Source organism: Cavia porcellus, unplaced genomic scaffold (genome assembly GCF_034190915.1).
Source record: "Cavia porcellus strain 051 isolate PalLab524CR breed Dunkin Hartley unplaced genomic scaffold, mCavPor4.1 scaffold_21, whole genome shotgun sequence".
Taxonomy (NCBI): Eukaryota; Metazoa; Chordata; class Mammalia; order Rodentia; family Caviidae; genus Cavia; species Cavia porcellus.
Window position 1 is genome coordinate 66,308,883 of NW_026947504.1, and position 26,254 is coordinate 66,335,136.

Genomic DNA, 26,254 nt, shown 5'->3' on the forward strand with positions numbered 1-26,254 from the left:
TGTTGTTTGGGTACAGGAATGCTATTGATTTTCAAGTGTTGACTTTATATCCAGCTCTATTGCTTAATTTGCGTGAAATAAATCAGACTCACATGTGTAAATATCATATTGTCTCTGTAATGTAAAAAAAAACCTGAAAGAGTAAATAAGAACAAAAATGTACAATAGATAGTGTGAAAGGGAAAGGAAAAGAAAGTTCTCAAGAGGAAAGAACTGGGGTGAGGGAAAGGGGGAAAAAAAGAAGGGAAAAGAGATGATAGATATGATAATTATCTATCACATTATACTACTAACCTCTATTAATTCATCAAATGAATGGTTTATGCTTTCACTGTTTGATCAATTTTTATGCCGATGTCTTGTAATCTGAGCAACTACTTTGACAATAACAATATGCAAAAATAACCATAGTTAATTTCATAATATTTTTTTTGAAAATCTGTATCATGATTCTTATTGTTTCTTCTTTTTAAAATAAAAAAACAAAGAATTGCATCAAGGAGTTGGGGGCTAGTGATGAAAGAAGCTGACAAACTTGGAATTTAAAAGTGGACTCAACTCATGACCACGGTGGGAGTCTTTCCTTCTCACAAGCAAGGCACCAGAGATGACCCCGAAGAAGGAGAGAAGCAAGACTCAGCCCTCCCGTCCTCCCCTCCCCTCCTCCGCAGGCATCCACCCGGCCTGGGCAGGCACCCGGCCTCTTGCCCAGCCAACACTGCCTGCTTCACAGAGGGAGGGTCAGAACTGGATTTTTAAATACAGCCTGTCTGTTCCTTCTCTTTTCTTAAAAAAAAAAAAAAAAGGTGAAAAAGGGAGAACATAAAATGTACCATGCTAATGATTTTTAAGTGTGCCATTAGATACCATTAGGTATATTCACATAAGCAATCTCTCTGACTTTTCCATGGCACATATGCACCACCCACCTTCAGTTCTCTTTTTTTAATCGCCTCTCTGGCTCCTTCCCCTGTGGAGTCTTAGGAAACTTCCACCCCATTTCAGCTTTCATAAAAGGGCCACAGGGAAAGCTTTTATTCAAACAAGACCCCCCCCCCAACATTGGAGCATAGACTGAAGCAGGACGCCAGGGTAACTCAAGCAAGAGATCCCAAAGAGCAAGCACAGGGGCCGAGGAAGCACGATCCTGAGAAGTGTCCACGCGGGCCCAGGCCTCTCCTCAGTACTCACCATCGAAGTCCACATCTTCATTGAGCGGCTCAACCTCGGCAGCCCGCGGCCATCTCTCTGTCTCCAGCTCAGCAATGATGGAATCGAAGAAGGCAATGGCGTCGGCCACATCAGCACTGAACTGCGAGTATTTCTTTGTGGTTGCCTTCTGCTAGAAGTGAAAATGAGAGAGAGAGAGGAATGTGCTTAAGTCTGTTTCTCAGTGTCCTCAACAATATAAGCCAGTTGCCCAAAAAACATTAAATGTAGCTAAAACATTAAATGTAGCTAAAGACATTAAATGTAGCCATGAGTTTGTGAGATTTCAAAGGTAAACTGATAGCCAATGTGAAATTAACCAGGGTCTCTCTCTATTCATTCAATAGAGAAACCACTCAGCACCATCTGTACAGCGTGGAAGATCAGTTAGCCATAAAAAAGAATCTGCTGCCAGGCTGAGCCAGAAAACATTACATTAGGTGATATAAGCCAGATATACAAAGACAAACATATTTTTCCCTCACATGTGAAACCTTAAAAAGTTCATTTCAAAGAGGCAGAGAGTAGAGCAGAGCTCACTAGAGGAAGGAGGAGTTGGTGGGTTACCAAAGAAATAGGAGGAATAAGTTCAGGGTTTCACAGCCCAGTAGGGGCACTAGAGTTAACAACAATTTACTATGTATTTTATAAAGAACTGGAAGGGAGGAGTTAGAGATACCCAATATGAAGAAATGATGCGTGTTTCTAGAGATGAAAGTGCCAGTGCCCTCACTGATCATTACACAATGTATACACGTCCTGAATTATCACACTGTATCCCTTCAATATGCACAACTATTATTTGTCAACTAGAACCAATTTAAAGATAAGATCACTTTCTTAGGCTGTGGCAGTTAAGTAGACTCTCCAAACCCCTCATTGCTATAGGCCAACAGATTTCTACTTATCTCTAGGAGATAGAGTGGGAGGGCGGTGAGATCTACTGTTCTCTCAGTCACGGATTTGTCATTGGACATTAGACAAAATAATTCATCTTTTAATTTGTCTTTCTCTGGTCCTGTTCCCTGCTGATAAGCACTTGTAGAAGATGAAAGGGCTCCTTATCAAGGAGAGGAACTACTCACAGCAGGATGAAAAGGATAAAGAATGTTGAAAATGCTCTGTCACAGTCATCAATTTTGAAAATAGCAAATTTAGGCTCAAATCCTAGAATAAATTGAAGAAATTTGGAGGTGGCTGTTTACAAAATATAAAGATGATAGAATATTGAGTTAACTAAATTTGTTCAATGCCTAACCAAGTTCTGGTTCTATGCAGACTCGCTTTTTCTGGTCTCATTTTATCATCTTCCTCCCCACAGCGTACAAAGGGCTCAAAGGGACAGACATCACAGGAGCAGCAGTTCCCATGCAGAACTCCTAGAGAAAGGGACAGAAATGAAATATGAACTAATAAGATGCTCTCTGAGGAATTGAGTTTATGAGAGACAGCATTTGTTAACATGAGCTAGCTTGATCAAATGTAGTTCTTTTATGTGGGCATTTTGGAAATGAGATGGTATAAAATATGAATAACATTAGGTTACAGACTGGCATGTTGGGAAATTAAAGGATGGCATCTCTATGTATGTTCAAGATCTTTATGATATTAAAGCATTTTGTAGTATTAGGGAATACTTTTAAGCTAGAGGGTTCTTTTCCCTTTCTAATCTTAAAGAAAGATTTCAGAAAGAAACATTGAAGTACCTCAGCATACACCTGAATCTCTTTTTCAAAAGTGAAATGTTATTCTCATGTCCTTTATTCAGCCCCCAGCAAAGAGCTCACTAAAATGAAAGCAGAGGGGAAAAAAGTGGAAACTCAGCCCCAGGGGCTAAAAGAAAAAAAGACAGAGCGGGAGAGAGAGAAAGAGGGTGAGAACCACCCTCCCTTCTGGAAGGCAGATTTCCCAACGTTTGTGGCCATTGGAAGCAGGTGGAAAGGTCATTGATAGGCTAAAGAGGAATCACTTGCCAGATGTCAGGTGTGGATGAAGCGGTGGAGAAGAGGACACTTTGATCCTTAGAAGGCACTGATGCTCCAGTGATACCAAGTTCAACAGGGGTTTGGGGTGGTGTGAGGACTGGTGGGAAGCCTGAGAGCACTGGAGGCCTGGCTGACAGCATGCTTCCTGCATCCAGATTCATGCAGGAGGCAGGGCCCCAGGGCTCCAGCCTTCCCTGTGCTTTGCGTCATTGCTTTCTCCGCCTTCTGATGAAGTGAATGCTCTCACTGGCTGACTCCTATTCACTCATTGAGGCTTGGGAAGCACAGTGCCTCCTCCAGGAAACTCACCTCCCTTCTCTAGGTTCCTGTCATCCTCAGTACCTGAACCAATGTTCCAGTGACACGGCATCTTAAAGATTGTTCTTGAGAAGTAAGACAGACCTTCAAGGGAAGACATATTATTTAAGAGTAATGCATCCCTGCACCTACAGTCATAGAGAGGGGACAGCTCCAAATCTCTAGATGGCAGTTCTATCACTGTCGGGCTAAATACAAGGATCCCAGTATTGCACCTGAGTGAAATACTTGTTTTCAGCTAAGTCACTTGATGGTTTGATCTAAGAGACTGTATTTTTAATGTCTCAAGCAAGTAAATAAACTTTGGCCAGCAACTCAAAGGAGCCTGAACCAGAAGTTTATGTTCATTACAGGGCTCAGAATGGGGTTAACTTTGGTGTCTTAATGATTAAAGCTAAGAGCATAAGGAACATTGTCATGGTTTATGTTGGTTTCCCCCAGCCTCATGTATTTGCATTGTGCATTTGTGATTGGTTCATTGTCTAAGGCTTGGATTGATGGCATCAGTGCTATACTCACCTAGGGGTGGAGCCAGCATACAATGTAATGGCAGGAAGAAGGTGTGTCCCGCTCTCTTGCCAGTTTCTGCCTTGCTGTTTGCAGCCTCCATGAACTGCCACCCTGCCTTGGAGCCAACTGAGTATGGACTGAAACCTCCAAAAACTGTAAGAAATAAACCTTTCCTTTCCCAACTTTGGTCATCAGGTATTTTGTCTCAGCGATGAGTAAAAAGTAACTAAGACAAACATACTTCTATTAATTTTGAGTTAAGACGATCACTATTCTGTATCGTGCTATGAATTCCTTGGATCTCCTTTAGCACTACCCTCTAGGATAATATTCACAAATTTAAAAGCTAATAGTTAATCACCATCCTAGAAGTCACCACTTTAGCCATAGAACTCCGTGTTGTCAAATCTAGCAGACAAGGGCCACTCTAGGTGATGCACATCTGTTGATTATTCTCAATATTCAATCGTGCAGCTTACTTCCAAGATTTCAAGTTTAGGAGTCAAGATGTGGATGCCACTCCCATAACTGGCCCCTTTGGCAATACATGACAGTGACTTCCAACCCAGGTTCACCCCAAAAGAGACAGGTGAATTCCTTGGCCAGTGCAGAAAAGCACACTCTTCTGAATCCTTTTTCCGCAGTCTCTGCAAGATTGTTCAATATGCTGTCATCATAAAACACATTCTGTTAGAAGAGCTTTTGGATCCTGATGTGGCTGAATGATTGATGTCACATTGGTGACATGGTTTGTGGCTGTGACCATCTCATCACAAGAGAATCCTTTTCCCCACTTCCTCAATAACCTTTACTAGTTCCTCTGATTGTTTATGGACAGAAGTGAATTTTAAAAGTGCTTTCTTTCCTACTTAGCCCTGCAAACAAAGTCACTTACCCCTTGGTTTAGCCTGAGATCCAAACCTAAAAGGTGACAGGATGTCTCTACAACAGTGGTACCCAGTCCCAGCTTAATGAATGTGTAATGTCTAACTTCTTCCTACACCAACAAACTCAGACTCAAACAGTGACACAGTGCATAGCCACTGAGAACCACCACTCTGCAGAGACCTGAGCATGAGGGAGGAGGCAAGGGGACACACAAATCCCTACCTTCATGTCTGGTATAGAATTAAAACCAATACCAGTCTTCTTGGCTATACAAAAGCAGACAGGAATGTCTCCAAGGTAACAAGGGCACAGGTGATGCGACACAGAAAACAAAACCTTCTGGAGTTAGATCCTCAGACCCCTTGTGTGCTTGTGCACTTCCAGCACTTAGCACACAGAGAGATCTACCCAGGTCCTCTTTGCCTCCCCAAGGCATGAGCGCTTCCTCCCCAGGTGCACCTTCCCATCCCCACAGAGACCCACTTGTGCTTATCATGAGTGAGTGTTGTACTTTATCAAAAGCCCTTTTTGCATCTATTGGGATGGTCATGTGATTTTTGTATTTGTCTCTGTTGATGTAGTGCATTACATTTATTGATTTGCACAAGGTGAATCATCCCTGAATGCCTGGGATAAATCTCACTTGGTCATGGTGTATAATCTTGTTGATGATTTGCTGTATTCTGTTTGTAGTATTTTATTGAGAATTTTTGCATTTATGTTCATTAGGGAGACTGGCCTTTTTCTTTTTGGTTGAGTATTTCTCTGGCCTTGGTATCAGAGTAATACTTACCTCCAGGAATGAGTTACAGAGAATTACTTTTCCTTAAATTTCGTTAAAGAGTTTTAGGTCATTAGCATTAAATTTTCTCTAAATTTCTTGTAGAATTCAGCTGTGGATCCATCATCACCTGGGCTATTCTTTGTTGGTAAGTTTTTAATTAGTTTTTCACTTCCTGTAACTGATATTGAGTTATTCAAAATTTTTATATTTTCTTGACTCAGCAGTGGCCATACCTTTCTGTTCATTTCTTCTGTGTTTTCCATCCTATGCAGGTAAAGATTTTTAAAATAGTTATGACGATCATCTGAATTTCCACAAAATCTGTAGTAATTTCACCCTTTTCATTCCTCATTTCATGAATTTGAGTTTTTCTTTCTTTTTCTTGACAAAGTTGGCTAGGGGCTTACCAATTTTATCCTTCCAATGAACCAACTCCTCAATTCATTCTTTGTATGTTTTCTTAGTCTTAATTGCGTGTATTTCTGCTTTGATCTTTATGATTTCCTCCCTTCTTTGAACTTTAGTTTTGACTTACTCTTCTTTTTCTAGAAACTTGAAGTGCAGCATTATTTGTGCTTGTTCTGATTTCTTGATGTGAGAGCTCAGTGGTATGTATATATTTCCTTCTTAGAGTCACTTTCTGTGCTTCCCACAGGTTCTGTTATGTTGTAGCTGTATTTTCATTGAATTGTTGATATAGTTTAATTTCTTCTTTACTTTCACCTGTGACCCATTGGTTGTTCAGAGGATATTATTTAATTTCCATCTGTTTATATCATTTTGGTAGTTTCTTTTGCCATTAATGTCCAATTTTAGTGCATTGTGGTCAGATAATACTCATAGGATAATTTCAATTCCTTTTCATTTACTTAAGCATGTTCTATGTGCTAATATATTGTCTGTTTTAGAAAATGCCTCATGTGCTGCTGAGAAGGATGTGTACACAGATGTTGTTGGGGGAAGATACCATAAGCATTTAGTTAAGTCTTTTTGTTCACAGGTTTAATTCAGTTCTAATACATCTATCAGTCTTACATTGTTTTTCTTTGCATCATCTTGGAGCTATTGAATTGTTATTTTACGGTCCCTTGTTATTTTTAAGAGTTCTTTCCTTTCATGATCACTAGCTGAGCCCTATCTTCAAGGTCTGAATGTCTGTCTTCAGTGTCATTCCAGCAGTTTTGCCAGGTTTCAGTGGAATTTTTAATTTCCTGGATATCTCTTTGAATTTGTTTCATGCATTCTATTTCCTTCCAGGTTCATTCAAGGTTCCCATCACTTTCCCGTGCTCTTGTACTTTTTTATTTATCTTCTCCAGCTGTGCTGAGTAACGTTTTCATTAAGGTTGTCTCTTCTTTCTTTACCGAGAGATTATTTGTGATATGATTTTCACTTCATGGATTCCTTTCTTTCCTTCTTTCATTTGCTACCTTTTCAGAAATTTCAGGTGTATGTCTCCCAATGTCCTCTATTTTGATATCTCCTGTACTTATTCCAGATGTGCTGGGGGTTGGAGGCTGCATTTTGCTTTTTTGCTTTGTCATTTTCACTTCTTGTTAATATTTTGTTCTTTTCAATCTGGCCAGCCTCAACATATGTGTCTTGGGTTCTTACTGTGTGACTGACATTCATCCAGTTGCAGTGTACTACAGCGTAAGGAAGGGGTCAGTCACCTGAATTTCTCCTGCAGGGCCAGTTGGGTAAGTCCCATATTCTTCTTGGCTGACTAGCCTAGGAGTATTGATGAGAACCAAACCTTAGCTTATATTGTTCCTGCAGATTCAAACTGTTCCCGACTGCCAGCCCCACGTGTCCATGGTGTGCAACCCCGTTGGGATCCTGCTGTGTCTCCGGTGGTCTAACAGGCCCAGCTGGGTTCCTCCAGGCAGGGAGAGGCCTCACTAGCACTCTCTCCAGCCCACCCGGGATGCTCTGTATGAATGAAATGCTCACCTGCACTCTTGTTGGTCTGCCAAGTTCCTCTAAGTAGGGGGATGGTTTACCAAGGCTTAGGCTGACACATCTAGGTCCTTTGCTTGAAGGGAACACTCACCACGCCTTGAGTTCATATTTGAGTTCACTGCATTCACATTTCCTTTCTCCATCCCTTTGTAAACAATTTTATTTCAAATCATGCCATAAACACATAGTAAATTACTTTTTTCTGTAGTTATACTTTAGAGAAATTAAAAATAAGAAAACACCATAAAATTTTTTGACTTTCCCGTCCTTTTAACAGTGCTATTCATTTCTTTGTGTAGCTCTAACTTTCTCTCTGGTACATTCTTTCCCCCTGAAAAACACCCTTTACAACTTATTGTACTATATAAGCCTCCTGGCAATTAATACTGTTTGCTGCTGTTGTTGTTTGTCTTGGAAAAACTTTATTCTTTCAGTCTTAAAAGATATTTCCACTGACTCTGAAGTATTGTGTTGACACATAACCATGGTTTACATGTGTCCTTCAATGTCTGTATATATGCTAGAAACATAATTCCCAATATAACAGTGTGGAGAATTGGGACTTTTAAGAGGTGATTAGATCATGAGGTACTGTCATTAATAGATTAGCACTATTATTATAAAAGTGGGTTAGTTATTACAGGAATAAGTTGCTGATGAAAAGCATGAGTTTAGCACCCTTATCAGCCCTCTCTCTTTCGTGTGCTCTCTCTTGACATCCGTTCTTCTACCATCAGATGGCATAAAAATAAGATTCTCACCAGATGGAGTCCCCCTGATGTTGGGCTTTTCAACCTCCAGAAATGTACGAAATAAATCTCCATTCCTTATAAATTACCCATTTTCTGATTCTCTGTTATAGCCACACAAAGCAGACTAAGACCAGGGGTTTTCCACTTGTTGTTGTCTTTCAGGACTTTCAAGATTCTTCATTATCTCTTAGCTCGCATCCTCTCTGATGAGAAGCCAGCTGTCACTCCCACGTTTCATTGTGTGGAATGTGCCTTTCTTCCTTAGTCTTTTCAATAATTTTATTATGTTGTGCCTAGGTTCTGGTATTGTTGTTATGCACACTTCCTAGTGCTAAGTGTGTTTTTTTAACCAATGGCTTAGTGGATGTCATTAACAATATATATATATATATATATATATATATATATATATATATATATATAATCACACTCATGATCCCATGCATGCCGGGCAGGCTCTGTGCTACTGAGCTGTACCCCTGGCTCTAATTGAAAAATCCTTAGCCATTGTTTCTTCCAACATTACTTCTGGCCCAAACTTTCCTTCCAATTACAATTGTATTAAACTATTTGGTGTTATGACAGTTTTTAGATACTGTTATGTCTTTTCATATATGTTTTCTTTGTGTGTTCATTTTCTTTTCACTCATCTTCAAATTTGCTGATTGCTTCCTTGGCTATATCAAGCCTACTGTTGTGCTCATCAAAAAGATTATTCTTTTGCCGCTATACTATTTACTTCTAACCTCTTAATTTGAGTCTTTATTAAATTTTCCACCTTCCTACTGGAATTTCCCATTCATCTTGCATGTTTTCTACAGGGGCATTTAACATATTAATCATTGGGCTTATTTTTTAATCCCTGATGGATGATTTCAATGACTGTGTCATATATGAATTTATTGCTTTGTTTCTTGGTACTCTTTTTTGTTTGCCTTTTCATACGACTCATAATTTTTGTTGAAACAAAAACTAAACATCCTGTATAAGTCAGTAAACACTGAGTATTTAATGTCTGGAAGTGCCTTTTGCTTTGCCAGGACTATAGTTTGGGTTTTAGCCAATCTACATGAGAATTTAACGGAGATTAGGGCCTCCCATTGTTATGGCTACTCTCAGAGCATTATAGACTTTAGATTTTCTTCAAAGACCTAATATTTAAGATGCAGGCTCATTTTCAGGGAATGTCTCCTCATAGTCTTCTGCATTCCTGGGCTTTAAATCTTATCTTTGGGGAGGTTGTCTCTCCAGGTCCTTTCAAATTCTACTCTTGGTTACTATGGGGAGCTTGTTTTCTTGGCAGTGAGAGGCAGGAGGATAGTTGCTGTTTTCTGAGTGGCTCCAGTCTAAGATAGCACCTTGACGCTGATATATGACCTTCCCCTAGCAGTAGTTTTGGGGCCAGTATGCCTTAAAAATCATTCCCATCGGGCTGGGGATTTAGCTCAGCGGCATAAGCGCCTGTCTTGCAAGCAAGCAGTCGTGAGTTCGATCCCTGGTACCGATAAAAACGAAAAAAGACAAAAAAAAAAAAAAAAAATCATTCCCATCTTCCCCTGCCCATTAAAGTTATTGTTTCAGAGGAAAATAGAGAGAGAGCTCTGGGCACGGATCCAAGAACTTCTCTTAGCACCTACTACCCTCTGCTCCAGGACTGCATAAGGGATAATTTCTAGAGGCTCTACCAATCTTGTGTGAGCACCTTCAGAGGTTCATGGAGAGTAAAACTGCTTTGGAAGCTCTCAGGAAAACTACCTCACTTTCCAGCTCATACTCCATCGCCACCAATTTGTTAACAGTTCTAGACTGAGTCTTAACCAATGTCTGTTTGTTTTTACTCAAGCACATAAAGCTCTCCTGTCACTCTCTACAGATACCTCTCTTACCTTAGATTTCAAGCTGGTCAGTTTCCCTGAGTCTGCAGCTGATTAGCAAGTCAACAGCATACTCAGACACAAGTGGTTTCAAGAAAAATCATGAACTTGGATTTTATCGAAATTTTGTTGTTGTTCTTATAAGGCTGAAGACGATGCTCTTTCTAGCTTTTTATATCCTGAGCAGAAACTGAAAGTTTCCCCAATTCAAATTAAATGTCATAAGTTTCATCTTTTAAATTTTTACAAGATTTTTTCTGTTTCTTTGTTCATTTTCGAAGCAGGACCTCAATACGCAGTTCAAGCTGGCCAGAACTACTGCTTTAATTTATATTCATCTCTGATATATTGAAAAATTTCAGTTCCATTAGACATTAACAAAATCACTTCTTAATCTTATTATGTAAAATAGTTTCACAACAACATTAGCCCATTGAATGCAATTTAACGTTTGTGTCTTTGTCTTTGGCACGTATAATCAAAATCCTGTTTTGAAGTCACTTGTGATATATTTTTCTGTGGGAGTATGCTATTGATTTAATAATCAGGTTCATATGCTCCAGCTGACTTTCAAGTTTTAGTGAATGTTTTTCTGCCTTTTCATTTAATGCTTTAAAAATATGTAACCATGTGCATGATTCCATACTCCAAATTATAATTAGCATTCAATGGAGGAATGCCAGCCCCTTCTTATTTTCCCAATTCTTTCTTTAGAATAGATAGTATTCTATCTATTTCCATCACTTCTTTTTGGAAATATAATCAAGTATGTATTTTTATCACCCTCTTGTGTTTAAAAGGAAGCATAAAATTTAGACCCATGGATATTACTTTCTTCATTCCATGTATCCAGAGGATTATTCCTTAACAGCCTCTCAGCCCTTCTAATAGCTGCATGGCTTTTTATTGCACAGATGCGCTGCAGGAAGAAATGATAATTCCCTATTGATGGACTTGAGTTGTTTGCGAAAGTCTGCTGCAGCAATGAGTTTTACAATAAAAAGTCTTGTTGTTTTGTCATTTTGAACTTTGCCAGTAACAGTCAAGTATGAGGGTAGATCCATTTGTAAGTGCTAGGCTTACTGGGAATATGTTTTAAAGAGAGCCTGGTAAGTAAATATCAAGTCATCTGGCAACCTAGTTATTTAATAGAATTTCTGTTGTCCTTTATTAAGCACACTGAAATGTGTCTAAATGGATTTTGTGAATGTTTTCTACATATCAAGGTTAAGCTATATTTCAGCTGGGATTTTTCCTACCTTGATTCTAGTTTTTTCCGCTTTTCCACAGCTTCCACAGAACTTTCTGACCTACATTGTTGATGATTCCTCTGTCTGTATTAACAGTGAAGAAGAGCTCAGGGTTCAGGGCTTAGGCTAATATCACAAGAAAATCTACATCACAGAGAGGTGGTTACACAAAATACAACTTCAGCTATCAACACGTCTGGGGAAAGCCCAAATAATCTTCCCTCCCCAAACTTCTGGCAAACATAAATTGCTTCCCTTCCCACCTTGACATTTTTCTAGTGCAGAATGTTTCATCTCTATCTTTAGAAAGCACAGTATAACAATCTGTTTCCTTGTAAAGTCTGGCTGGTCTGAGGCTGGAGATGCTTCTTTGCCTCTGTTTGGCAGTGGCCTCATGATAAAGGAACAGCTCTCTAAGAGTATTTGCATCACATTTCTAATTCCACTCGTTGTCTTTTGCAATCAACCCTCTCTCATCACTGGCCTTAAGGTCATCATTTTCCAAGCCTTCCTTCCTCAACCCCCAAGGGCAGACCTGGGTCTTGAGTTACTTTTCCCAGAAGGACTCTTCCATTTTTCCAACCAAACTCATTTTAATTTCTAAATCCCTGAGGCTTTTTTCAGTATTATTTTTTGCCTGTGGAATCGGCCTGCATCCTTCTTGGCTTCACAGGTCCCCTAGGTACTCAGGCTGCCCTCTTTTCCAGTCTGTCCAGTTTCTTCTGGGCTCTGTCAATAAGAGATCTAAACTCTACAGAATGAGCCTTGTGCTGCCAGCAACAATGTCCTGTCAGAGAATAGAGAGAGGGACATTCTAAATCATGTCCCCTAAGGCCAAGGAGAGCATCTGGAACTTTCGGGCTCCTCACTGCTCTTCCACTTGCCAATGGCCCTCCCCTCCTCAGAAACTCAGTGCCTGTGTCACCTTCTCTCTAAGGGTTTTATTGACTACAGCAGACAGACCCAGGCATGCTTGCTACCCTCCTGACTTGAACACACAGGTCCACTTTTGCAAAATGTGTAGTCTGGTGGAGGTGATCCCCAATTATTTTTCTTTGAGATGGCTTTAGCAAGTAGTATTCACAAATATGGCATAATTCCTTCTGATAGATGCTTTATGCCAGCTGCTACATACATGATACAGTTTGTAGGATACTGGGGACTCTCAATATTCTGGTTGCAATTCTACATACCCCTCTTTACCGGTGGTTCAGGCAATGATCGTGACAACAACAGGTTCAGAACACAGGCTTTAGTGGGCAAACATATTTTCATGTATAAATGGTGGACATCTGCTTCACTGCCTGATGTGGAATAAAACTATTTATTGAGGAATGAATGTGTCCTATAAACATATCACTACCTAATGATTGCAGTCTCCAGGCTATTTGACCAAATTTATACTTTTGGATTTAACTTGACAAATTTAACTTGACTGAGATACTCCTCAGTTTACAAAAAGATTATGTGTTGCTAAACCTACTCTAAGCTGGAAACATTGGAAGTTGGAAATGAGTAAAATATACCTCACCTACTGAGCACTGTAGCTTAATCTAGCTTGCCTTAAACATTCTTAGAACACTTAACCTACAAATGAGCAAAATCATGTAATACAAAGTCTATTTTATACTAAAATGTTGACTCAGTCAATTTACTGAGAACTCCGATGAAAGAGAAAAAGAGAGTATTCAAGTGGGAAGACTTTCACATCATAAAGTTGAAAAATCATAACTGTAACCACCCTAAGTTGCAGGCCATCTGTGCCTCTTATTTCTATGGAGTACTGGTAATAATACCCTGAGCTACACATTTCTGTAAATCTGAATGTCAACATTGATGTAACTTACATGGTTAAATGTAGAATTTGTCTGCACTTGGAAGAAGGTTTTAACATTTAATCATTATGTGAGTGAAATTAAAAGTAGAATAACACACTTTTACCCACAAAAAATTTACCATCATCCAAAGTTTTTCAGGATTAAATCTCCAATTGCTTTATTCTCCTTACATTCTGCCATAACATGGATGGATATTCCAGAGTAGATCAAGAGTAATGTTTATTTTGTGTCTAGATTTCAGCAACTGTACATTTTACTAAGTAGTTTGTGTTCTGTGTCTATAATTCTTGTCTCGTAACCTATATATCTATCTTTGATAACAGAGGTTGTAGGATTACAGGGTCAAACTGATTGGTTTAGCTGTTTTTCTTCTGAGCTTTATACTCTTACTTACTTTATAATCTTACAACCATTACTTCATTTACAGACATTTGATCACTCCTTGTCTTACATGTCATCAAATGATCACTTGACTTTAACAAAACACCGAGTGAATTTTTTTACATTTATCAAGCATTTGGAATAGAATAGCATCCTCAAAACGTGTAAAATCTTCACAGGCAATAGCATCAATCTCCAGTGAATAAGGGATTATGTTGTCAATAAACGGTGTGGAGAAACTTTGCTTCTTGAGAAAAAACTCAAGCTGGATTGTTAGTTCCTACTACATGTCAAAATAAAGTACTGATAGATAAAAGGGTTGAGTTTTTGAAAATAGAACTATAAAAAAGGGAGACAAGTAACCAATATGCAATTTGACCTTGAGAGATAGAAGGACTTTCTAAGTATGAAAGCAATGAAAGAAATAGAACAAAACTAAAACAAAAGTTTTATATTTTACTACATAAAAATCAGCTGTACAAATCATAAACTGTCATAAAATTAAAAGATACATAAATCTGAGAAAATATTTTAATGCATATGGCAGGCAATGTGCTGATAACCTCAATATAATGAGTCCCCATAAATAAATAATAAAACTTTAGCACCACCAAAAGAAAAATACATGAAGACATGAACATACAATCCACTGAACAATAAATGTGCACTGGTATCATCAAAAAGGTCATTGCTCACTCAAGCAATAATCATAGAAAAGTGCCTTAAAGTAATACAATTTATGTATTAAACTAGCAAACTTTTAAAATTAATTACAATACTGCTGATAAAGTATAATAAAAAAGTGAAAAAGTGAAGATTGGCAAAATTTTTCCAAAGTCCATACTGTGAGAGAGGAAAAATTACCTTTTCATCTATGTCTATAATGTCACTCTTACTTAGTGTTATTGGCAGAAAAGACTTCTGTAACTAAATGTGTGGTGATCTCCCCAGATTTCAAGAAAACATGCATTTTTGTGGCAGACAACACCTGGGTTTCCTAATTCAATTTCACTCTGGCTCTGTCTACCTAGAGATTATAGATCATAGATACCAAAGGCAGAGGTTTGGTCAGTTCATCTCTTCTCAGATGCCTAAGTTTTTTTTACCTGTGCTTTTGATCAACTAGCTATAAATTAGGTTTTCAGGTTAGACTAATTTGTTAGAGTGGCTCACAGAACTCACAGAAAAATATTTAATGTTTATTATAAATAATATTACATAGGGTATTGATAAACTCTGGATAAAAGATGGGCAGGGCAAGATATAGGGAAGCCAGCAGCCTGCACATCCTTCTGGGGGGGTCACACCCCAGAACTCCCATGTGTTCTGCTCTCCAGATGCTTTTTGAACCCAGTATTTCTGGGTTTTCATGGAGACTTCCTTATACAGACATGATTAAATCATTGGTCTTTGGTGATCAATTTTAACTGTCTGTCCTCCCTCCTACCCAGAGGTCAGTCTTTGCCATGGTAAATCTCCCTAGGGGCTGCCATCAAACTATCAATCAATAAAACATTTTATGCTTTAAGATTGCAAAGATTTTTGAAAATAAATGTCAGCCGAAAGATACAAAGACTAAATATAGGCTTCACAATATCACACATGTGTAGAAGAACCTTTTAAAATTAATAATCTCTAATCTCTGACCTATTAATCACATTTCTAGGACTTTTTGCTTTAAAAATGTTTTACAAACCATTGAGTAAGATGTATTTATTCATAGTGTTTAATCATAGTGTTGTTTAGCCAGGCGTGGTTGCTCACCCCTTTAATCCCAGCACTCGGGAGGCCGAGGCAGGAGGATCGTTGCGAGTTCCAGACCAGCCTGGGCTACAAAGTGAGTTCAAGGCCAGCCTGAACTGCATAGAGACCCTGCCTCAAAAAAACAAAACAACAACAAAAAAACCATAGTGTTGTTTAAACTGAGTTGTTAAATTTTTGCCTTTAAAATTTTTGTTTATAAAAAATAGGTAGAAAAGAATCCACAATATAACATTAATTGAAAAGAAAATTCATATAAATATAGATAGATAGACGTATCATATACACCCATAAGGCTTACCAGATTTAGCAAATAAAATACATGAAAACAATTAAGTTTTAATTTCAAATATATAAAGAATAATATTTAAGTATTAGTACTTACCAAATGTCACATGAGACATGCTTACACTAAAATTGTATTCATTGTTTATCTAAACTTTTATTTAACTAGACATCTTTCATTTTGAAACCATAATAGAAATATATGCAAATACACGTGAGAATAAAATAAGTGAAAAAATGTACAACTTAAAGATCATATAATAGTTATCTTTAGACGATAAAAATCTGAAATTATCTCTACTTTCTTTTTTTTTTTTTTTTGTCTTTTTCATTTTTTATCGGTACCAGGGATCAAACTCATGACTGCCTGCTTGCAAGGCAGGCGCTTATGCCGCTGAGCTAAATCCCCAGCCCCTTCTACTTTCTTTTTTATACTTTCTGAGTTTTATAAATTTCATTTAATGAGCAAATACAATTATCATCAAAAATGTATAGCGCAGATATCCTTTTTTGATGCAGGGCTCTGGTTAACAACACATGATAATGTGATTGCATATACAGATACAAAAACTGCATCCTACTCCATTAAAAAGGCAAACCTGTATTCAGCAAAGTCCCTGAGCCATAACTTTTCCAGATCCTCCATTAATCTTTGTAACAGCTTCCTTCTTTTACGATTGTAGTTTCTTAGGCTATTTGTTTCTTGAGGGCCTAATTTGTGCTGTGAACTGCGCTGGAGATTAGAAGTACAAAGAGCAATAACAGTTGAAGCCTCTATCCAGTGAGCTCAGGGCAGGGGCAGAGACAAGCAAATGAACCAGCAATTACAGCAGAAGTGTGGAGCGCTGAGGTAGAGCAGGTAAATCTGCAGCTGGAGAGTGGATGTGAGGACAGGCTTCCTGGGGAAGTGCTCAGAAGACAAGAAGACAGGGCAATGAACAGGAAGGAGGGGAGAGGAAAGAGGGAGAAAGAAGTATGGCTTCTCGGCACAGCAAACAGCTTGTGCTAAGAGGAAAGACTGGGGAAAACAATTACACATCCTGCAGCTTGACTGAAAGGGGCTGCAAGAGATACGCTCTGTTATCAATCACTGTTTTACTGACTGCTGCCTTGCAGAGAGCTCTGCCAAGCATAATGGAATATTCTTTGCAGCTCATATTGAATTTTTACTGCCTTTCAACTCCACAAACCAAATATGGGCCAAGTGATAGATATTCCACCACCCACCCCTTAGTAACTGATGCTCACAGAAAATGTGCAGTTTAATTTCCCACATTTGCAGAAAGTCTTCCTAACAAATCTGAAAAACAATTCCCAGTAGTGCAAAACAGATCCAAGATCTGCTTCCCATCCCATATGCAATTTATCTATGGATGCTTTGGAATCTTCTGAGATGAAATAGGCCCTACAGCCTTTGAAAAGACAGTGTTCTATTTGCTATAGACATGGTCTTATTTTATGAACCATGTCTGAATGGCCCCCTGGAAAATTGTCTCTGAAAGCAACTGTCAGAATGAAACTATTTTAAACAAAAATCAATCACTGTTGGCAAGCTTTCTCCAAAATTCAGTTCTTTTGAAATCTCTCTGTAGCAGGTGAATTTATTTAGTCTGGGGACAGGAAGGGACATACATTTTGCAACCAGTCTTGCTTCTGACATATCAGAAGCTCAAGCTGCCTCAACTAGGTGATTCTAGGAAAAGCCAATGAGGAGTGAGGCTTCATCTTGAAATGAGGGAAAGGAAGGGAGAGAAAGAGGTTGGGTGACAAATAATTCCAGTTTTGGGAAATACTTAGGGCCCGTGGGGGATCTTTAGGGTACTGCAGCCTGCCCCAGTAGGCCCCCTCTCCCCATCACCACCAGCTCTAGCTCAATGCCTAGCATCCCCAAGGCTCTCCCCTGGGATCCATCCAGGCTAGGATCTACTCATGTAGCTCAGTTCCCACAGTGAGATGCTAGCTGTGTGCCTGCTCATATGGCCCTAAAGGTACAAAAACTCTCCTCAATGAAGACCCCAAATGCCAGGAAGCATTCTTGTCAGATACAGCAGTCTTAAACTTGTCCTCTTCCCCTGCTGTCAAAATTCAAAATCAACCCCCAAACCATGCAATCAACCATATGAAGAAAATTCTAACCATAACATAGACAAATTTTGGAAACTTTTCTTTCAATGAAATGACTCAAACATACAAAAACAAAGCCCATATGATTCCATTTATAGTCGCATGCTAATGTTTCAGTCAACCACAGATAGAATATATGACAGTGATCCCACATGATTATATGACCTGGTGACATCATAGCTGTCCTGGTTTTGTAAGTACACTTCATGATGTTTGAATAATGACTAAGGTACCAAGCAGCAGTTTCTGAAAAGGTAGGCTTCTGATTGGATTACTTGGCCCCTGATTGGATATGAGGTACGTAGAATGGGCAAATTCATAAATACTAAAGGTGCAAGGAAGTTGTCAGGTACTTGGTAAAGTAAGAAATAAGCAGCTAGAGTTTAACAGAGAAAAGGCTGCTGTTTGTGATGATGTGAAAATTCTGGAGATGGCTACTGGTGATGTTTACACAACACCTGAATGTATTTTAATGCCACTGAATTGTACTAAAAAAGTTAAAAAAATAATTTTAAAAATATGTATCTCTTTTTTATGTTAGGAATGAGTGCAGTGTTTACAGTGCTAAGCACATGACTTGCCACCAAGTTACACCTCTAGCTACAATTTTTAAGTAATCCACTTAAAAATGTTCTCTTACATTTAAAGCAATAATTGTCAAAACTTTTATGAAAGCATTCTCCAGATTGCTAAATGAAGTATTTTAGAGCTTTCATGTTGCTTAAGGAATTCATTTTCTAGGTTACTACTAGCAATACTTTTGTAGTGTTTTAAAATATGTTAATTGAAGTTTAATAGTCTTTGGATGAGTTATTAAAGGTTTATAGAAATGATAATTTGGAAAGAGTCGTGAAATCTAATGCAAAGTACTCTGGCTTTTATCTGGCAATTAATTATTTGAAAGAGTCTTAACATCAGTCACTTATACTTTTTCAAAAATTAATGCAAAGTAATAAGAACTGTGGGAGTAATAAAACCCAAAATGTGTAATTGTTATTGTAAAAAAGAGAGGAAAAGAAAGTGATCTAAAGGATATAACTGTATGTATATTTAAGTGTGTAAGACAGAAAACCATATTACTAAGTTTTTGTTGGATCATTGAACAGAACTGTTTGCAGTTTCACTGTTTGAATGTCCACTTTGTATGCTTTAATTTTGTAATTTGAACAACTATTTCTAAGATGACAATATATAATCTATTAACTAGTGATTTCTTACTGTATATTTTTTTCTTGAAATTCTGTATTACTTGTACCCTTTTACTGTTTTGTTTTTTTTCTCTTTAAATAAAAAAAATTAATGCAAAATTATTCAAAGAAAAGCACTTAATTTCTTAAGAATTCTTTAATTGTAATGCATTCTCATAATCTGAGGACACTAAAAAGCACTCAAAGGAACTTCTGTGAAATTCCATGTTGAAAATGGGAAGGGTGCATTCATTTTATCACACTAAAAAGAAAGGAAGAAGTGGAAATGTATATCCTGTAATCAGAGAGCAGTGAGGGCTACACAACCCTAAAAACACTCAAAGCCACAGAGCTGCCCAGCGAGGTGGGACACACCCGTGAAGTCAACACTTGGGGGCTGGAGCAGGAGGATAATGAGTCTGAGCTCAGTCTGAACAACTTAATAAGATTCATCTCAAAATTAAAAAAATAAAAAGGCACTGACTTTTGAAGGGTGAATTCTAGCTATGCGTATTACAGCTGTTATTTTTTTTTAAAGCCAAGCTATGAAAAGTGATCTCTCTGAAATCATGAAAAAAGAGAGGGGTAAAATACCCCAGAACCCCTCACAGCAGGAGAGGGGCTGAGGCTTGAAGAAATGAGCAAGAAGAAGGGAGAAAACGGGGCTGAAGCCAGGCCTGTCCAGACGTGACCCCAGAACAAGTAACAGAGGGACACACGGCTTCTTAGTACACTAGGGTGGGGGAGGGGAGACGGCAGTAAGAAACACAGCCCACAGTTATGTTCCCCTTTTTTGTCTCAGTGTGAACCATATCATTAGGAGAGATTGACAGACTGATTTGCAGGTGTGTGGTCCATACCTTGGGCACCTGAATCTTTGCCTGGGCTCAGAGGGACTGGCAGCAGCTTAGTCAGGTGCCATCCTTTGACACTCACCAAAATGCAACTCAGGGCCAGGCCCTGGGCTGTCACAGCTGGGGCTCTGAGACTCACCACTAGGAACTCTGCACTGGTTTATTACCTCTCTATTGCTCAAGACTGATTCTCCCGAGAGGAAATGGACTTCATCTTGTTTACCACCACCTGACATGTGCTCAGTAAATATGCACTGATGAATGAGTTAATAATGTATCAGTGAATCGTTATCAAAATATTATCAAAAACATTAGCAACCACATAGCACAAATGCCCTGCATCAAGTACCATATGAGAAGATTTGGAATTCAAAGCTAGAAGGTAGTTTCACTTCCCCTAAGCAATAGGTCTAATTCTTACATCATCAGAATTGTGAAAGAAACTCAACTCTTATTTGTTTTATTTTAGTTTACAGAAAAGACAGAGCCAAATCTGAGATCATCTACAGCAGCTGTCTTAGCCCACAGGAGTCACATGCTCTTTTCAGAAGTATTGGTGTTCTTTGGATATTTCTCTCCTTTTCAGTGTGGCTACTTTAATATTCTGGTGTTTGGTTCATGTTTCAGACTTTACAGGAAGAGCTGGAAGGTACTTTTGTTGGTGTGACTTGAGGACATGAGTCTACCAAAGATGAAGCACCCCTCATAGCTGTGCCTGCACTGATTGCCAACCTCTTTTCTTAGGTCGGTTTGAGAAGTGCAAAAGCAGGAAGTAGGAGCTCAGTAGTCCAGCGCTGCAGGGAGCCAGACAGAAAGGGAATCAGCAGTAGCCATGCGGGGTGTGCTGGGGGAGACTTCACACATGGATTGTAGAGAGGAGAAGGCTTACAGCATGACTTCCAATCACTCCCTTTTCATTAGGATTCTCTGGACTGTGTGAGCCTGGGTCACCATGTGGAAGACAACCCCAGCCCAGTGTCCATGAGCAGAAGCGAGGCAGACACCATCCCGATGATCTCCTCTAGCCCAGGTTTGTGGGATGCATCATGCATCTGACCTCTTGTACGTTATGTGAGCTCAAAACATGTGTTCCAATGGAAAGATGCAGTGCATACATCGACAAGAGGGTAAATTATGGAATCATACAAATTGTGCTTCATCCTGGCTGTATCTTTTTCAGATGCATGTTCTTACATAAATTACCTTATGACTCTGAGTCCCAGTTTTCTCATTGGTAGAATGGGGTTAATACTCTGTGTGTCAGCTTTAGGAGACAACTGAAAATCAAAGATAATTGTACATTGTCCCTGCTTGTGCCTGCTACATAAGCAGGGGAAATGGGAGACCATTCCTCTTCACTGGTAGAAACACCACAGTACCTAGAGCAGAGGAGCATTTTGCCCTATTAATTCAGAGACTGCATTTCAGGACAGGATCCAATTCAAATATGCTGCCTTCTACCACATATATATTATGCCCTGTATTGGAAATTCTAACATTTGACATCCAATTATTCTTGTAATATTCATTTCCTCATGGCTGAGACATAATACTGATAGTCACAGTTTAAAGGAGGTTTATATTGGCTCATTGTCTTTGGAGGATTCAGTTCATGGTTGGCTGTCTCTAAGCAGAAATACCATGGCAAACGGGCATAGCAGAGTAAAGCTGCTCACCTCACAGGAGCCAGAAAGCAGATAGAGAGGAGAGAAGCCAGTGACAAAAATATACCTGAGCAGGTCATGTACCAGTGACCTACATCCTCTGGGCCCACTGTGGAACAAGAGATGTTTTAGATCTAAACTATAACAAGTCCCAAAGTGTAGCTCATACCAATATTGACATAAAAATCCTCAGATATGAGTTTTTGTTGTTTTAAAAATGTTTTTTATTCATTTTATAATTAGATCCCATTCTGAGGGAAGAGCAGATTATCACAAGGCCTGGCTGGGACCCCCACCATGTATCATGACTTAGACACCATTAGGGTTTCAATATTGTCTGTTAAAATGCCTTATTCCAAAGCATGAGAAACTACAAGTCTTGATCCAGTAGAAGCTTGTGAAATTAAATGAGTGTGTCACGCCCAGCACTTAAGAATGAAACAAAACAGCATGGAATGCTTTGGAAAACAGAGTATCAAACAAGGAGCAGAAATAAAACTTTTGATTATATGGTGGGGTAAACTGGATCATTTTCTAAAATATATTTCTTACTCCTATGGATCTTAATCAAAATAGTTTAAAAGCCATTATTATGCCTCTGAAAGAGGAGAAAAACATAGGCTCTGTGGCCTGGCAAGGGGCTACATTTGGAAAGAGGGAAGGAGGGGCTCCCACAGTGCCCTGGATTTTCAGAGAACATAGCTTATTCTACAAGAAGGCCTGCTGTTCCCCATCTATCGCACCAAGACATCAGATCTTTGAAATTTACTGAGCATCTGCATGTGAACAGTGGAGTCCATTGTTATGCCTAGGAATAGAAAAATGAAAAGAATACTGTTTCTACTTAAAGTTAACCAGGATCACTGCAACACTGTCCCACATCTCCCTAACATATTTCAACAAATGTCAGTAGTATGTGATGGTGTAGATGCCTTTAGACTAAGGCCAGAGAAGAGAAAAGAGGCTAATTCTACAAAGGAAGTACACATTTCCTAGGGATTCTATAATAAAACTCCACATACTGGGTGGCTTAAAGCAACACAGTTCTGGAGGTCAGAAGTCTGAAACTAAGGAATAGGCAGGGTCAGCCCTGGGACCCAAGACTAGAAGCCTTCCCTGAGGCCCCAGCACTGACATACTTTTACAGTGGGAATAATTATTTAAACTGCTCCCAACTGGTATTAAATGCAGACAGTTGAAACCAGGTGGGTTAAGCCAAGTCCTTGAGATTTGATAGCGGTCCAATCAGTCATTCAACTTTAATAGGACATGTATAGCCTGCAGGATACTGGGGCCTGCAAAGTAGGAAGCAGGTCTGCTCTAAAAACCTTCAGGTCAGCCATCAGGAAAGTGGTGGATGGAAATATACAACAAAGGAGATTTACAACAGTCTCAGAAATAGAATCAATCTGAGGAAATGAAGGAAAGAACAACTGAGTGAATGGGGCTAGGGGCTAGCTACTGGAACCAAATAGCCAGTAGATAGAGACAGAGTCACTCATAGAGCCTCAGTCTGCCTTTCTGTGGCACACGAGTTCCTCTCCACCTTCTGCACTGGCAATCTTTGAATGCTCAAAAGAATATTTATAAAACTATAGTAGTATAAACAATAACATAAATATATGTGATTGATTTTACTAATTATATGCTTGTGTCTGGTTGACGGTCCTAGTACCGAGTAAGGCTATCTGGGCAATCTCCTGCATGCCCCAGACTCTGTACTTTTACCTAAGCTACTGGAATACCTGGGCTGAAGATACTGCTGGAGCAAATCCTCCAGTTGTTTGGCCTGGAAGTAAGCACAGAAATATTTGCAATCACCTATGACATGCAAAGATTATTTCCTTTTTTTTTTTTTTTCTGTTCTGGGGTTTGAACCCAGAGGCTTGCACATAGACAGATGCTCTACCACTGAGGTATACTTCCAGACTTCAAAGATTTCCCTTCCCACTGGGATTTTTAGATGCAGTAATAATAAAATTCAAAGAAACAACAACAACGTGTTGAGAAATTAGCTGCCACCACCCAAACGCCATACAAGCATCATCTCATCTATAAAGTCAGACAGTAAAATGATGCTAACTCAGCAGTCCCTACCGCCAAAGCCCATGCCTTTCCCACCAGGCTCCGAGGTGAACATCCTTAAGCGCTTTTCCTATGTCCTTTAGCATTAAAAAATAAGCATGGACTCCGCTTAGCCCACTGAAGACAGCTGTGAAAAGTATGTGACTACTGGCTTGCTTGCTGGAAACATGTCAGATTCATTAAGTGCCCAGAGGGCAAGAAGGTTTCAAACGGGGTGTCCACAGCTCTGCGAAGAGCCCTCATCTGAACTGTGGTACTCGGCTGCACTTACCTTTATTTCTTTGGGGATGGACTGGCCACAGGGCTTTTTCCCTCCCTTGGAATATTTGGAGAAGGTCGAGGAGATGCCCTGCGAGGCACGTTGTGGCTTCAGATCGCCCAGGCTGCTGAGGTATTTTCTCCGCAGGGCCAGCAGTTCCTGGAGATACTGCAGGCAGTCCTGGGTGCGTGAATACATCCACGCGCGATCCTCCTCCTGCTGCAGGTAGTACAGGCTGGTGTCCATGCTGCTCGTGCTTTTGTACTTCTTTAATGACTCGCTGAATTTCTCGCCGTGGTCCCCCACCACATACATGGAGCTGCTACGGATCAGCTTCACCCCTGAGCCCGCTCCGGTATAGTAAGGGTTCTCGGCTGCTGCCTTCCTCTGCGGGCTGGAGCTAAAGATGGAGTGGATCTTTCTGAACATGGTGCTCGGTTTCTCTCCGTGGGCGCCTTCCAGCTGCCTTCACTGCCGCCACTTGATCTAGCTGAGGGGAGAGGAGCGGACGTGCAGGGCCTTTGCCATCTGCCTTTCAGGAGACTCGCTGGAACAGCAGCGGGCGCCGTCTGGGTCAGGCAGGCTGCTGGTGTCTCTCCCGGGGGGAACTCACATCCAATAACCAGAACGGTACATACACTGTCTGAAGACGCTGCGAGCTCAAAAGCAAAGGGCCCGGCTGGCCTTGCTAACCATTTGGTGGAAATATGTTCTGTGCTCTTCTATGGAAGGATTCGGCTGGGTGGGGGAGTGTGATGATGCTTTACCTGCTGAGTTATCACCTTTCCTTTTCATTTTCCATATCTGGGCGTGGTCCTTTCAGTTCTGACTTGCTCCTCCTGTGAATTACTACATTTCCAGCCTGGCTGAGCTGGCCCTGGTGCTGAATTCTCTGGGTCCAAAATGAAATCCTGCTTAGCACAGACACTTCTCACCCAAAAACCATGTGTTCCTCAGAGTAAAATCCAGTCCAGTGAGAAGGACTCAGGTAGATAGAGCCAGGGGCCCTGGCAGGGCCTGCAGATACCCTGATAAACCGGGCTGTGAAGCAGGCATCCAAGCATTCTGGATGAGGTAAGGGGACCTCCGAGCAGTCACCTGATAGCAACTCTTTGTGGTGCCTGGAGGATTCAGGTATCCTGACCATGACTTTTCTCACAAAAGCGTCAGTGAACTCAAGGGTGGCCACATTATATGGGGCAGACTCATTCTTTAGCCTAAGTGCATTTTAATCCAGAACAATTGCAGTCAGACTTAGACTATCTTTTTTGTCAAGACTGTTGTGTGAGTACATTAGTATTCCAGGGATATTTTCCCTAAGAATTTTCTCAGGCAGATGCTAAACATTATTATTGCATTCCTTTCTCTACAGAGTCTATTTTTCCTCAGGATGCAGCTGGAGAGCTGAAGCTTGTCGTTCACACTTTCTTAAGCTGTCATGGGTGTCAGAGGAAGCAGGAAACTCCAGATATTATATATAAAAGTGTCATGGCATGAATGATGGGTGAGTGAATTATTACAGTTTCTTTTTTATTTTTCTCATTTATTTATTTTATGCTATGTTCTGGGATTTATTTTATCTCATTTTTTGGAAGAAAAATTGTTCGTGGTTTTATCAGGTATAAAGAAAAAGATTTAAAAATATACCCTGCCCTAAAACAATATCCATGTCTTTTATGTGCATAGCTATAAAATAACGTTATAAATGCATTCATAATGAGGGCATCCATTGTGTGTAACATTCTGCTAGATGCTGTTGGGACACGCCCCTCATATGTGAAAGCATTTAAGCCTCACTTTTGCAGAAAGATTTCAAGCTGATGAAGCATTTCCAGATATTAGTTTATTTAATATTTGTCATTTCCTTGGGAGTAGCTTTCATCTTTGGTAGTAATCAGTTCAGAGATGAAGAAAAGATAACTTGGAGGGGTTATGAGACTTTAAGTTTAGATACTCTGACTTTAAACCCAATATTCCCCTGTGGCTGCCAAGGATACAAAAAAAATCACCAGTATCAAGGGCTTCTAAAATGTCCCAATCCAATCCATTGCCCTGGTTTCACTTGAGCACAATATCAAAGCACCAAGGTGGACAGATGATGAAGAAATTTTTTTTCACAGATATACAGGGACTTTGACAGCCCAGCCTTTCTCAGGGGATCATGCTGGTAGTCTTATGATTATGATTATTCTACATGGATTGAGCATAAACAAACATTATAGCTTCTTTTTTATCCAGAGTGTCATGCATGATCTAACCACTCTACGACAAAGTGAATAAAATA

The 26,254-nt window shown here is 39.7% G+C and overlaps 1 protein-coding gene across 1 annotated transcript in view; it reads right to left on the reverse strand.

The window, feature by feature from the left end:
- Positions 1 to 24,399, reverse strand: part of CUNH13orf42 (chromosome unknown C13orf42 homolog) — a 28,825-nt gene extending 4,426 nt beyond the window's left edge. Inside the window, exons 1-2 of the mRNA XM_023560543.2 lie at positions 23,983 to 24,399; positions 1,192 to 1,339 (exon numbers count right to left, since the gene is read on the reverse strand). Coding sequence (XP_023416311.2) covers positions 1,192 to 1,339; positions 23,983 to 24,399 — 565 coding nt within the window. The remainder of the gene's footprint in view (positions 1 to 1,191; positions 1,340 to 23,982) is intronic.
- Between the last annotated feature and the right edge of the window lie 1,855 nt (positions 24,400 to 26,254).